Source organism: Lutra lutra, chromosome 4, assembly GCF_902655055.1.
Source record: "Lutra lutra chromosome 4, mLutLut1.2, whole genome shotgun sequence".
Lineage (NCBI taxonomy): Eukaryota > Metazoa > Chordata > Mammalia > Carnivora > Mustelidae > Lutra > Lutra lutra.
In genome coordinates, this window is record NC_062281.1 from 91,328,881 (window position 1) to 91,344,246 (window position 15,366).

Consider the following 15,366-nt stretch of genomic DNA (forward strand, 5'->3'; position numbering starts at 1 on the left):
GACCCATAGAGGAGGCAGCTAACATTGTGCTTCTCATCTGATAGATGCTCAGCAAGTCTCCAGTAGTAATCTTTTACAAAATAAGATATGACAGGTCCACAGGATTTTTGTATTGTTTGGGGGTGTTTTGCTTATAATAATGCTAGACCAATTTTTAAGGACTTATATTTTCTATTCTTTTTGTTTCTTTAAAGATTTTATTTACTTATTTGACAGAGAGAGGCAGATCACAAGTAGGCAGAGAGGCAGGCAGAGAGGTGGGGGGGAGGCAGGCTCCCTGCTGAGCAGAGAGCCCGATGCCAGCCTCGATCCCAGGACCCTGAGACCATGACCTGAGCTGAAGGCAGAGGCTTAACCCACTGAGCCACCCAGGCGCCCTATGTTTTCAATTCTTAGAGAAATGCTAAATGCTTAAAAATTTCATTGGCTGTATGTACTATTTGCTTTTCACATACCCTGTTTGTTTAAAAATTTTAAAAACATGCCTGTTAAACTGAGTTTGAATGGTACTTCTCAGGAATTTAGCAGATGTTGAGACTGCTTTTGTATAAGAAAGTAACAATAGACTGTTTGTACTTTCCATCTCCGTAACAAGGGTTGAGCTAACTATGGCCTGTGGGACAAATCCCACCAACAGTTTTATTTAAAAAAAAAAAAAAAAAAAAAAGTTTTATTGGAACACAGCCCTGCCCATTCATTGATGTATGTATGTTTACGTTGAGTGCTTGCCTTGTGTAGACTAGAACAGCAGCAGAGTCAAGTAGTTGCATGTGGCCCAAAAAGCCTAAAAGATTTCCTAGCTACGGTTATGATGGAGCAATAAAAGAGTTTGCTGACCCCTCACTTTAATAATGACACTGTCCACTTACATAAAGATAACAGGTCTCCCTCTTTTCTCCTCTCGCTCTGTCTTCTGTGTTTATCTTGTGCTCTTTGTGAGTATCTGGTGGTTTTTTGCTATGTATATGGCTGGGTGCTCTAGCATAAATATGGGACTGTCTCTTCAGAAACTTCCCTCTTTCTTTCCATCTTCTTTCTTGTCACCTTTTATTGCTCTGTCATAACTGGCCATTATATAGAACTAAGAGGGTTTTTTTTTTAAGTTATTAGAATTTTATATCCTGAAGATTAAAATACGAAGGTAGAATGTGTCCTGTTTCTGTCTTAAAAACAAAGAACCCAGTTGTTAAAATTGGGATGGTATTAAGCTCAGAATGGTGTCTTTGATCAGTTAGTCTGCTCCAGAGGGTTCCTGAGGGGAAATAAATGCACAGGGGCAAGGCCAAGTAGATGGCATTCTTTATTATTGCCAGGTCCCATGGCTTCCCAGTGAGCTGACCTGGACCTTGTGGAGGGCTTCTTTTGCTTAAACTAGAGCCAGCTGAAAATTTGCCTTCTTCACTATTTAACTCACACCATCCCTAACCTTACATTTGACCACTCCACAGTCAAGAAAAGACCAAACTAGAGCATTCAGCTATTAAGTCGAAGTGACAGCAACAGTCAGAATAGGCATGCCCAATTCCAGCTCTTATTTCCCAGTGGAAATACATGCATAGAGAATAGTGGCTATCAAAGGAACAATATTTTACTCCTTTTGCCCAGCACATTAAAAGTTCCATACTGGAAATGTGGCCTAGAGAATTGTTTTAGTTGAGACTGTTTATGGCATTATACTGCACCTTGGGCATGAGAATGGAGGGAGGCATGAGGGACTGTGGGGGGCTTCTTTTAATAAGGACCAAATACCACACGAACTAAATTGGTTTTGATTTTCCAGGCCTTCTTGTTTTTTGTTGAAATTAGTGGTCAAGCCCAATGAGGATGGGGGCACCTGCCTGGCTCAGTAGATAGAACATGTGGCTCTTGACCTGGGAGGGTCATGAATTTAAGCCCACGTTGGGTGTAGAGATTGTTTAAATAAATAAACAATAACAAAAAAATCAAACCGGTAGGGAAAGTTTCATGTTGGCAGGGTACGCCACCTAGTGGCTTTGTGTATGAAAACAGGAATCTGAAATAGGTGAGAGGAAGAGTGACCAGAGTGCTTAGTCAGTATATACTGACCAATCAGTATATACAGTATATACTGCATATTAATATATAGTATATTTCAGTGTATTTCAATATTTAATTGAAAAGCTTCGATACAGCATTTTACAAAGAGAACATAGCTTTGTCTTTTTTTTATTAAAGTAAAATGTGGACACCTGGGTGGCTCAGTCCCTTAAGCATTTGCCTTTAGGCCGTGATCCCTTGGTCCTGGGATCAAGCCTGGCCTTGGGCTCCCTGCTTAACAGGGAGTCTGCTTCTCCCTCTCCTTCTGCCCTCTGCTCATGTGCTAGCTCTCAAATAAATTAATAAAATCTTCAAAAAAAACATAAACTAAAATGTGCTTATAACAGCTCTTTAATTCTTCTTAAATTTTGCTGCTCATGCCCCTCATGTTTTCAGTGTGATTCTTTCTACTGTCAGTGTGTGTTTAAGCCTTATAAACTCATTTAAATACCAACATAAGCTGAATACAATGAATAACATAGACTTGTCTGTCATATTATCATATGCATCCTAAAGGCAAATGATATTTTTAAATTGTTTGTACCACTTCTCCCATTCCTTTGATAAAAATTATAGTTTTACTCAGCATCTATTTATTAAATACTGATCACATCGTAGACACTAGCATATTGCCTGAAACATGGTCCCGGCCCTTAAGAGTAGTAGGAGGAGATGGAATGTAGATACATAATCGTACCAAAGTAATAGGTTAAAGTGATAAATATTGATAAAGGCTGTATAGCCGTTGAGGAAGGAGAGCACAAAGGAAAGAGTGGGTCTACCAGGAAGATTTAGGAAGGGCTTCAGAGAAAAAGATACTTGAGGGATTCCTGGGTGGCTCAGTGGGTTAAAGCCTCTGCCTTTGGCACAGGTCATGATCTCAGGGTCCTGGGATCGAGCCCCACATCAGGCTCTCTGCGGGGAGCCTGCTTCCTCCTCTCTCTCTCTGCCTGCCTCTCTGCCTACTTGTGATCTCTGTTTGTCAAATAAATAAATAAAATCTTTAAAAAAAAAAGAAAAGAAATACTTGAGTTCTGCCCTGACAGTTGCAAAATTGGTCACCAGGTGGATATGGGGTGGGTTGCTCCACGCAGAAAGAACAAGCTAGACAGAGGCTCAAGTATAAAGCAACGCAGCGCATTCAGGGAACTACAGCTAAGTAAATGATGTATTAGAGAGGTGGGTAGGGCCAGGAAGTGAACTTCATATGCTTTGCTTAAGGATTTTGAACTATATTTAATAGGTCATGATGGTTCTTTTTTAAAAGGTTTATTTATTTGAGAGAGAGAGGGAGCATGAGGTGGGGCGGGGGACAGAGGGAAAAGCAAACTCCCTGAGCAGAGAGCCTGATGTGGGACATGATCCCAGGACCTTGAGATCATGACCTGAGCTAAAGGCAGACGCTTAACCAACTGAGCCACCTGGCACCCCAGGTCATGATGATTCTTAAAATGATTTATAGCAGGAAGCAAACATCAGATTTTAATTTTAGAAAAACCTCTTTGGTAATATTGTAGAAAATAGAACAGTGGAATGCATGACTGGAAGTAGTAAAACCCGTTAAGGACCATTGCAGTAGTTCATGCTTAATAATTATTGACTAAGAGATCAGGTGTGGGGTGGGTAAAAGGAGAGGAGTCTTTAGTAAGTCCCTCGTTTCTGGCTTGGATGGTGGGTGATACTCAGTGCTCTTCACTAAGGCAGGAATATAGGAAGAAGAGTGGGTTTTGCAAGAGTTCTTTTTTTTTTTTTTTAAGATTTTATTTATTTATTTGACAGACAGAGATCACAAGTAGGCAGAGAGGCAGGCAGAGAGAGGGGGGGAAGCAGACTCCCCGCCAAGCAGAGATCCTGATGCGGGACTCAATCCCAGGACCCTGAGATCATGACCTGAGCCAAAGGTAGAGGCTTTAACCCACTGAGCCACCCAGGCGCCCAAGAGTTTAGTTTCAACTGTATAGACTTTGAGGCAGTCAAGGGCAGTTGGCAGTCTTCAGTAGACAGCTAGATGTGAATATAGAAATTAAGAGGAGGCCTGGGGTGGAGAGGGAGATTTTAGCATCCTGAGTATAGATGGCAGTGGATGAGATTATGGCAATAGAAGAGATCACCCAGAAGGAGCTAAGGCTGTTGATATTGTTGACACAACCCCAATATTATTAGGGTTGGACAGAGTTGAGAGAGAGGAGAAGTTAAAGAAGCTGAAGGAGAAAAAAGTTTAATGAGGAGTTGAAATGCTACATGAAGACTAAGAAAGATGAAAACCAAAGTGTCCACTGAGTTTGGCAATTAGAAGGTCATTGTTCTTTGCCAGAGTCAGTTAGGTGAAGTGGTGTAAGTGGGGTAAGGTATATAGGCTGGAGGACAGAAACAAGCTGGACCAAAATGGGCTGGAAAAGAATGGAAGAAAAAGAAGTGTGAGAGAAATCATAGATTATTCTTTTGTGGACCTTGACTAGGAAAGGGAGAAGAGACTTGAGTTTGTAGTACATATTACAAGCCAAGTGCTAAGAAGATAGGGAGTGGGGCAGTGTGAGTGAGTTGGAATTGCTGCTGCCTCGTGAACCTGGTCTTTAACTGCTTGTTCTCCCCTGCTTGTCTTTCACACAGTCAGGGCTGGTGTACACAGAGGACGAATGGCAGAAGGAATGGAATGAGCTGATCAAGCTTGCCTCAAGTGAACCCCGCATGCATCTAGGTACCAATGGAGCCAACTGTGGTGGGTAAGTGTGGCTCAGCGGGGGAATAGGAAGGAAGTCTTTTTTTTTTTTTTAAGATTTTATTTATTTATTTGACAGACAGAGATCACAAGTAGGCAGAGAGGCAGGCAGAGAGGAGGAAGCAGGCTCCCCACTGAGCAGAGAGCCCGATGCAGGGCTTGATCCCAGGACCCTGGGATCATGACCTGGGCCGAAGGCAGAGGCTTTAACCCACTGAGCCACCCAGGTGCCCCAGGAAGTAGTCTTTACTGAGTCCTCAGCATCCAAAGAACTTCATGCCAAGAGGATATCAGAAGGAAAGAGAGGGGCCGTGGCAAGGGTACAGAAGGGTGTAAGAATGGCATGCTATGTTCTGGGAACTACAAGTAGTTGGGCATTGCCAGAATACAGGGAACATGGTCTAGAGTGCTAGAGAAGACTGGATAACTAGAGTCGTGTGTGCCATGCTGAGGGTTCGGTTGTACCCTGTCCGTCCAGACTTTGAGAAACTGCAGGACATGACTCAGTTTTCTCAATAAATATATTGCAAGGAAAATAATAAAGGAGAGAGAACCTAAGTTTAAACACTCTTAGACAAACATACGGTCATTTATAAGACAGTTGGGGAAACATGAACAATGTCTGTATGTTTAATTATTGTTAAATTTTTTTTAAAGTCTGATATTAATGGTTGTGTGGTTGTTTTTAATAGGAGTCCTCTCTTTTTTTAGAGATAGAAACTGAAAAATTTATGGATGAAATGATATGATGTTTAGGATTTGATTCAAAATAATCTGGTGGGTTGGGGTGGGGGTTTATAGTAAAATAGATCAAGGTCTAGATGAAATGACACTGACCATGTGTTTTATAATTGTTGAGGCTGGGTGATGGTTACATGAGAGTTTAGGTATAATATTTTTTATAGTTTTGAATGTTTAAAATTTTGAAATTTTCTGTAACACAGTTAAAAATTATAACCTATCCAGACTTCAGTGTGCATAAGAATAATCTGGGAGGCTTGTTAAAGTGTGGATTTGGGGGCCCCCACCCTAAGGAACTTCAATTGAGTTGGACTGAGCTATGGCCTAGAAATTTGCATTTGTACCAAATACCCTGTATTGAATCATGTTGCTGCAGGGGGCAGGAAGCCACTGAATTGTGTATACGTGGGTGATAGGAGCAAATTCGTGTATTTGAACACACTGCTAGCAGAGTGGCTGATGAAGAAGAGGGCAGTGAGACTGGGTGCAGTTGTAGTGATCCAGGAGACAGGCCATGGGTGTGATCAAGAATGGTGGGTTGCAGACAGGTGGGAGGAGAGAGACACAAGAGACAGGTAAGAGATAGAATTGGTCAAGCTAGGTGATTAATTAAGATGAGAGATAAAGAAGAGTAACTATTTCAGACTTGTGATTAGGCTACTAGGTAGATATGGTAGGTGTGAGATGCTCTTTTTCACGTAAGGGAACGTAGGAAGAGGAATTTTTGTTTCCTTTTTTTTTTTTTTTTCCCTTTTTTTGTAGGACTTGATGCATGTGATGTGTGGGCGGTTGTGATGGGTAAAGTGAGGCTACACAGTTGTGTCCTGAGCTATAGGATAAAGTAGATTGGGGAAGGCTATTGAGCAAGATTGGTTTTAACCAAGGGATTACTTCCAGATTCCTAACACTACTTTAGCCCTAGGGCCTTCAAATCTTTCTTGGATTTCCTCATCTCTGAAACAGGAATAGAAATAGCCATGGTAGCATAAAATAATCAGCTATGTCCATGGCAGCCTTAAGATTAGAATACCAGGAAAGGACATTCCTCTTTTTCCTCTTTGCGGGACTGGTCTTCAGGGGTGTCTTGTTTGATTTTCCTCCCTCTCCCCTCCGCTGTACCTCTTCCACTGTCTCCCCTCCTGCAACTCCAGGGTGGAGAGTTCAGAGGAGCCTGTATATGAGAGCCTAGAAGAATTCCACGTCTTTGTCCTTGCCCATGTGCTTAGGAGGCCCATAGTCGTCGTGGCCGACACCATGCTGAGGGACTCTGGAGGGGAAGGTGAGTCAGTCCTCCCTGCCCTGAGCACCTTCTGTTTGCAGAGCCTTGGCCTAAGCACTGGGAGGAGGGAAGGAAGGGGCTATATGGACCCTTGGGGAGAGACAAGATATACATTAGAACGATGCAAAATTCTCTATAGAGATTGAATGCAAAGCAGTTGGGGTTAATTGATGAGGATTCTTAACTTAAGAAAGAATGATTAACTAGGAGTTAGAGTGAGTGAAAGGGGAGCTCCCTTGGTAGAGTGGGGCATGGGGATTGCCCTCTAGGCAAGAACACATCCTCAATAACAGTCTTTGTGGTTTGCTGCAGCTTTCGCTCCTATTCCCTTTGGGGGAATCTATCTGCCCTTGGAGGTCCCAGCGAGCCAGTGTCACCGCTCCCCTCTGGTGCTTGCCTATGATCAGGCCCACTTCTCTGCACTTGTGTCCATGGAACAGAAGGAGAACGCCAAGGACCAAGGTGCTGAATGCGGTGTTATTGTCTTTGGGTGTGCTTTATTTTCACTTGGAAAACCTGAAATGGGAGAGAGTGTAGGAGGGAAGAACTAAGTGACATGCAAGCCCAGGCAGTGCACACTGATAAGGTTTTACTAAGCCAACGATACTCCAGGGTGTTTAAATTAAACATAAAAACATTTTGACAAAGAACTTTGAGGAAAAAACAGTAGCCTGCCTGTATTTGCTGCTTCCTGTTCTGGAGTGAAGAGTGTGTGTATTAAGGTTATAGAACCTTTCTAGTGATGCTTTGCTGTGTTTGTCTTAATAATGACTTTGAATTTTTTGAATCCACATTAACTGGCAAGAATATCATGAGTGTTTGTTGACTGACTGGTGGGGAGTCATGGAGATTAGTGGCCTAAATTGTGTGTTGGCTAGTGAGGGAAAACCAGTCTGTCTGGTTTTGATGCCAGTGTAATTCACATGTGAAAACTGAGGAGTGAGCTCAGTTTGAGACCTGTGATACGATCCAGCCTCCTTTTTAGTGAAGTCAGTTTGTGTTCAGTTTCCTTCCTCTCTTCTTAAGGAGACTCCTTGATGACATGTTTCTTCCTCCTCAGCTGTGATCCCACTTACAGATTCAGAGCATAAGCTGCTGCCCTTGCACTTTGCTGTGGACCCTGGAAAGGGCTGGGAGTGGGGCAAAGATGACAATGACAACGTCCGATTGGCCAGGTGAGGCAGGCGTAGCCTTCCCATCTATGAAGTGCCTTTTCCACATTCAGCATCCGTTTCCCCCGAGACTCTTCTCAGCTTAGAGGCAAGACAGTCACATCCTAGCTCCGGAGTTTTGGGAAGATGGAAACACGGGGGACAGGTTGGGCACCAGGATTCTTGGAACATGCAGCTGCTTTTTCTCCCCATGAAAGAGAGGGAAATCCTGGGACTGCAACTTGTTCTTTCCTTATAATATGAGGAATGGTCGTCTACTGATACATCCTGGAGTCTCCAAAACAGTCATCAGAAAATCAGGATAATCAAGTCACACTTTTTAATCCCAGCCCAAGTGAGAGGGTCTTTATTTTATTTAAAATTTTTTTTTTAAGATTTTATTTTTTAAGTACTCTCTACATTCAACATGGGGCTCAAACTCACAACCCCAGGATCAAGAGTAGTGCACTTTGTCAGCTAAGCCAACCAGGCAGTCCATGAGAGGGGTTTTTAAGTAATTGGCCAAAATAGTTAGTTTGCTTTGGATTTTTGCCTTCTGAATTTAAATAGCAAGAAACATTTGTTCTTTCTGACAGCCCCCCTCCCTGCGGCCTCCCAAAGCAGGTTTAGTCTTCCGCCTTTGCCTTCCACGGGTTCCTACAAAGAGGGTATGGGTATAAAAGCTCCTCTCTTACCTCCTGTCCAGTGTTTCCTTCTTTGGGCTCCTGACATTGGGATCTAATGGAGAGGGTTTGATTTAAAAACTCCGAATTTATGGCTTTCAAAATAAGTTCTCACCTAAATATCAAAAGTTCCGTCTTAATAATATTTACACCAACAACAATAGTGGCTACTGTTCAGTCAATATTTCCTGTTTTCCAGGCATTATGCTGGGTCCCTTCCAATACTGTTTTAATCTTCACAACAACACTACAGGGTAGATATTATCTATGTCCATTACCAACCCCAGCTGAGTTTCAGGGAGGGTGAAGTGACTTGCCTCAAGGTCATAAAGCTTAGTACTAATTGGTGGAGCTATAATTCAGACCCAACCTTGTCTGAGTCCCAAGCCATGTAGCCCTTTTCCATCCTCCCAACTGGATCACACACTTTGTTTTTCAAAGGTCATGGGATTTTTTTTTTTTTTTTTTAAGATTTTATTTCTTTGACGGAGAGAGAGAGAAACAGAGAGGGAACACAAGCAGGGGGAGTGGCAGAGGGAGAAGCAGGCTTCCTGCTGAGCAGGGAGCCTGATGTGGGGCTCGATCCTAGGAGCCTGATGTGGGGCTCGATCCTAGGACCCTGAGATCATGACCTGAACCAAAGGCAGACACTTAACAACTGAGCCACCTAGGCGCCCCTCATGGGATGTTTTTAATTCTTCCTTTTTCTTCACAGTGTAATCCTGTCCCTAGAGGTCAAATTGCATCTGCTGCATGGCTACATGAATGTGAAGTGGATCCCAGTGTCCTCCGACGCACAGGTGAGGACTTCTCCCACCCCACCCTGTCCGGCCTCGATTTCAGTGACGGGTGGGTGATTTGGTGATGGTCTCCTTCTAAATCGCTTCTGAGTGATAGCTAACCATTCAAGGTTAGGAATAACTGGAAAATATCAGATGAGTTCCAAAAGACACTTTTTTCTGCCTTTTTACCTGTTAGTGTCCTCCATTTTCCATAGCTCCTCTCCAGCTCTGCTTTTTGATACTAAAACACATTGTTCAAGAAAAGCTTTCTAGACTTTTTGGTGAACTTTGGATCGTCATTACTTTGTTCCAAGCCTTACATATGTAGACTTCTGTGGCAGGTACCAGAGAGACAGAATTGCTTAAGTCTCCTTAAGAGACTGATCCAGTAGGTTCTGAGACGGTCATCATTCTTCATAGAACAGGAACACAGGAACAGGGCAAACAGCCAGTCCCCAGTGCTGAATATCTAAAAGTCGAGGGGTTGCAGAATGGTTAGGCTTGGTTGTGGTTAGTTACGTATTCCTGGAGATTAATTTGGGGCAGAATCTGGCATAGAGAAATTTTTTTTTAAAAGATTTTATTTATTCATTTGAGAGAGAGACAGAGAGAGCACAAGCAGTGGGAGAGGTAGAGAGAGAAGCAGACTCTCCACTGAGCAGGGAGCCTGACATGGGGCTCGATCCCAGGACCTGGAGATCATGACCTGAGCCAATGGTAGACACCCAACCATCTGAGCCACCTCGGCACCCCAGGCATAGAGAAATCTGTAATGGGGCACCTGGGTGGCTCAGATGGTTAAGCCTCTGCCTTCCGCTCAGGTTATGATCTCAGGGTCTTGGGATCAAGTCCCACTTGATCCTCTGCCTGCCACTTCCCCCTACTTGTATACTCTCTCTCTCTGCCAAATAAATAAAATCTTTAAAAAAGAGACAAATTTATAATAAAGAATATTCTAGTATCTATGGAATGTTCTTCCTCTCCATGTATTATATAGTTGCCCGTTGCTCTAGAAGAATGTCAGGCTTCATTTTTTTATCTCCTTATTACAGAAGGGAGTCAGATTGCATTTTAGGTATTAGGTACATCTTTCCCTGGTCCATGGGAGAGCTGACTGGAGCTAGGGAAGGACAGTGCCCTCCTGGATGACCCTACCCCACCATGACAGCCGCCCTTCACTGGAACTAGGCAGGCACTCCAGAGAGGGAGTGCACAGGGGTGATGTTATTGGTCCTTTTCCACGGGACTAGAACCATTAATCCTGTTCTTACATCCTCCAGGCTCCCCTGGCACAACCTGAGTCCCCCACAGCCTCAGCTGGAGATGAGCCCCGGTCCACTCCTGAGTCTGGGGACTCAGACAAGGAGTCAGTTGGCAGCAGTTCTACGAGCAATGAGGGCAGCAAGCGGAAAGAGAAGTCAAAGCGAGGTCGGGAGAAAGACAAGAAGAGAGCAGATTCTGTGGCCAACAAACTGGGCAGCTTCGGCAAAACCTTGGGCAGCAAGCTCAAGAAGAACATGGGAGGCCTAATGCACAGCAAGGGCTCTAAGCCGGGAGGGGTGGGGACGGGGTCAGGGGTGAGCAGCGGCACCGAGACACTGGAGAAGAAGAAGAAGAACTCGCTGAAGAGCTGGAAGGGTGGCAAGGAGGAGGCAGTGGGGGATGGGGCCGTGTCTGAGAAGCCCACGTCTGAGTCTGTGGGTAACGGAGGGAGCAAGTACAGCCAGGAGGTGATGCAGAGCTTGAGCATTATGAGGATTGCGATGCAAGGGGAGGGGAAGTTTATTTTTGTTGGCACTCTGAAGATGGGTCACCGTCATCAGTACCAGGAGGAGATGATCCAGCGGTACCTTTCTGATGCTGAGGAGAGATTCCTGGCAGAGCAGAAGCAGAAGGAGGTGGAGAGGAAGATCCTGAATGGGGGGTTAGGGAGTGGGCCTCCTCCAGCCAAAAAGCCAGAGCCAGATGGCGGGGAGGAGTTGCTGCCAGCACCCCCAGCAGAATCCAAGCCAGTGGTGTTCTCTGCTGGCTATCCTGGGGGCTTTACCATCCCTCGCCCTGCTGGGGCTGGAGTCCACTGCCAGGAACCCCGGAGGCAGCTGGCAGGAGGTCCTTGTGGCGGGGGCCTACCACCCTATGCCACCTTCCCCAGACAGTGCCCTCAAGGGCAACCCTACCCCCATCAGGACTGCATCCCCTCTCTGGAGCCAGGCAGCCACTCCAAGGACGGGCACAGGGGCGCACTGCTACCACCCCCCTTCCGCGTGGCTGATTCCTATAGCAACGGCTACAGAGATCCCCCTGAGCCAGATGGATGGGCTGGAGGTCCCTCGGGGCTTCCTCCAACCCAGACCAAATGCAAACAACCGAACTGCAGCTTCTATGGACACCCAGAGACAAACAACTTCTGCTCCTGCTGTTACAGGGAAGAACTGCGGAGGAGGGAGCGTGAACCGGGTGGGGAGTTGCTGGTGCACAGGTTCTGAGGGGGAGCCCTGGAGGGCAAGGGGGGCTAAACAAAGAGAGTTAAGCTCAAAGAATTAGCTCATCAAGACCCAGCCCCCATGCGGATGGGGCAAATGCAGTGATGGTGGGAGCCTGGCTGGAAACTTTTGAAGTGTGTGTGCGCTGGAGAGCTGCCAGGCTGGGCAGGGCAGGTCAGGGCTGAACGGTGCCTGGAGGGCCTCGCTCATCCTCAGTCCTGCTGGGACTGAGGAGGTACAAGGGGGAAAGGCGATGCTTCTGTCTCATAACTGCTTGGGTACACCCCAAGACCAAGGGAAACGAGGGGAAGGTTTAGTGTGTGGGGGTGGGGAGGCAGGCAGAGGTCCAGGGCAGGAGCAGGCAAAGGAGGTTCTCAGTCAATAAAAGAGAAAACAGACCAAAGTTCTTGGAGGTTGGAAAAAAGCACATGATGGTGGAGTTGGGAGTGTGGAGGGAAACTGGGGAATTAGATTTGCTGTTGAATTGAATTAAGGTAGAAATTAGGGTTGGATCAATTCTTCCTCCTGAAGGATCTGGAAAGACAAGGCAGTAATGTGTGCTCAATGGGTGCTTATTAGGAGGGGGGTTAGTTTACATCCATTTATTGAGATGGGAAAGGGAAGAATTTAAAAGGGGAATCCTTTTCCTCTCAAGTTTTATTTCCTTCTAAACAGCCATCTGTCATCTGTTCTAGTTTGAGAGGAGATTGCTGATTGCCCTGTATCTTTTGCTCATCCTTTTTGAGGGCTGAGCTCAGCTAAGTTAAGATTGTGATTTTTTTTTTAATGATTTTAATTTTATTTAAAAAAAAATGTTCCCTCAGGGGAAGGGAAGAGTGATGAGAAGAACAGCTGTGTGGGCTGAATCTTCTCCAGGTGAGTGGGTGCACAGGGGATCTTTTGTAACTACTTAGCAATAACCACACATTGGGGTGTGAGTGCACCCTGGGAGGGGCAGGAGCAGGACAGACCTTTGGCCAGACTGTTTCAAACAAAACCAAAAACCTAAATAGAGTACTACCATCCTCTGCTGCTGTGTTTCTGTAGGAAGCAACTTATCTTAACTGTTTTTTTTTTTTTTTTTAAGAAGAAACAAAACCCCAGTGAGCAAAAACATTATAAAAAATGATTTTTTTTTCTTCCTATTTAAATGATTCTTTCTCCTTCCTATCTACTTTTGGAGAATGAACTTAACATCCCGGCTTCTTTTGTTAAGCCATAGCTGACCTTAATCTGTGGTTAGTTTATTAAAATAAGACAAAAAATACTTTGTAAGAAGACATATTTTTGATAATAGGATTGATGTTGAAACACAGGGGCAGTTTATAAAAAGGTAGAGAAATATATTTTAGTGAACTGTAACCACAGATCACATATTACTCCCAATGAGCTGATCTGTCTTTGGGTTTCCCCCTTTCCCTGACTCAGGCCTTTTCCCCAGAGGGTGGGAATGGGCCTATGGACACAGAATGGGGAGCTCCTTTGCATTTTGCACAAAGCACAAGTCTGGACAGCCTTTACTCTGGCCAGCACCACTTCTAAGAGCTTTAAACTGGAGGACCTATCCTGGGCCAATTTTCCTTTTTCTTTCTTTCTTTCTTTCCTTCCCCACCCCCCCCCCCCCGGGGGGGGGGAAATCAACTATGCAATTGTATACACTCCTGGGTAACTATGAAGAAGGGGAATAAGTGTACTTAAGTTTTCAGAGTGTTAATTGGGGCTGTTTTCCTGTATGTGGATTTCTCCTTTGAGGTATGTACTCCTAACCCATCTCATGGAATGTCATCCCCACATTTGCTCTAAACTGGATGTGGGCTGGTTGTGTGTGTGTGTGTGTGTGTGTGTGTTGGGGACATTTGTAATTGCCATATGTTGCTTCTGCCCAATCAGGAAAGTTGTCATCCCATTTCCCCCTTGGTCAAGACTATCCTCTTCATTGGAACTGCTCAGAGTTTAGAAAGGTTCTTCTCTCCTCAGCAGACTTGAAAGTCACTCATTTTTCTAATCTGATAGTCTGTTGATTTAATCATTTCCTATGGCTATTAATTCTTGGGCTTTTATCTGAAAATAGAATGGTTTTCAGGAAGCACTGAGGTTAAAGGAAATCGGTTCCAAAGGAGGGGATGTACATATTTCTGGACAGGGCTGGGACTAGTACAAGATGAGTACTTCTTTCAGGTACAGAACTTTAAGGGGTACTGAAATCTCAGTGATTAAGATAAATACTGTTTTAATGCAGTATTTAAAATACAATGCAAAAAAACTGCATGATGAATAAAATATCAAAATCTTAAGAATCAAATGGGACTGAGACTAGGGTGGGGGAAATAAGCTGAACGGACCAAGTGTGGGGTTGAATCCTGTCCTTACAATTTTGATAGCTAGTTCGTTGTGGATGTTTTACATTGGTTTTGACGTTCAAAAAATACTGCGTTAAAATGGTATATTGGTTATTGAGTTTTGGGGCACCACTTAAATTTTGTGCCCGAAGTGAGTGCCTTGCTCACCTCACTCTGGGGCTAGAACAACACTGGTGAGACCATCACCTCTGAGCCTCCATCCCCATCCCCTACGTGCACCCAAACAACAGGGGGCCCCAGCTGGCACCTGGCACAGCTCACTGAGCTTTCCCATCGGCGCCTGTCTCCTGCACAGGATTCTGGCCTGGACCAAGAGGAATGGGAACAAACCAGGGGTTTTCCCAGAGAGTAAAACCAGGAAAGTTCTAATTCTCCTTTGGACTGCTGTGTTTGGACTTGATTTGTTACTAGATTCTAGTTAATAGTTTTGTTTTTAAAAACTGAGGACAGATGAACAAAAACAGAAAACTTGTGTCATGTTTGTTTTTGTTTTGATTTCTAAACTAACCAATCCCAGTTTATTTGACCTCTTTTCAAATAAAAGTAGAAATTCTGGGGGGTTGTCTAGGGGTGAGTATGATAGAATAGGTCTTTATTTAGGCCCTATAACTTTTTATTCAGAATTAAATTATTTTTGTTTAATTTGGGAAGGTAACTATATATTGAAGCATAAAAAAAAAAAAATTCTCCATTCTAAGAATGAGGGGCCCTGAGTCAATGGATGTTTTTCTGTAGGGATGAGTAAAGACTGTTTTGCTTTATTCTTTGAGGGGTTGTGTGGGATGGAGGGTGAAGGAATAATGCCTGGGAAATGAAAACAGACTCTGGTTGGTTTGTGGTATTTTGGGAATATGAGGGGGTGGGTGGGAGAGGCAAGCCCATGCAATTACTGTGCTGGGGAGAGGGAAGGAGAGGGGTACATGATGTGCACCCAAAATGAGCAAGAATTCCTTGGTTAAGGAGGGGTATTTGGGTGAAGGGGAAGGCAGATCCTGTAATCTTGGCTGAGGGATGGGATCTCTTGGTCTTAAATAAGTGCACTTAGTTCCTTTAATCCAGGGCATTGGGGTACCTACCGAGGTTTTTATTGGAGAGGGGAAATATTTGGGG

The 15,366-nt window shown here is 44.4% G+C and overlaps 1 protein-coding gene across 2 annotated transcripts in view; it reads left to right on the plus strand.

Moving 5' to 3' along the window:
- Nucleotides 1-13,815, plus strand: part of OTUD7B (OTU deubiquitinase 7B) — a 54,854-nt gene extending 41,039 nt beyond the window's left edge. For both annotated transcript variants that reach the window (XM_047724125.1, XM_047724124.1), the window contains 6 exons: nt 4,669-4,781; nt 6,670-6,797; nt 7,110-7,259; nt 7,858-7,972; nt 9,347-9,431; nt 10,694-13,815. In XM_047724125.1, coding sequence (XP_047580081.1) covers nt 4,669-4,781; nt 6,670-6,797; nt 7,110-7,259; nt 7,858-7,972; nt 9,347-9,431; nt 10,694-11,899 — 1,797 coding nt within the window. In that variant the 3' untranslated portion in view covers nt 11,900-13,815. The remainder of the gene's footprint in view (nt 1-4,668; nt 4,782-6,669; nt 6,798-7,109; nt 7,260-7,857; nt 7,973-9,346; nt 9,432-10,693) is intronic.
- Nucleotides 13,816-15,366: the final 1,551 nt, after the last annotated feature.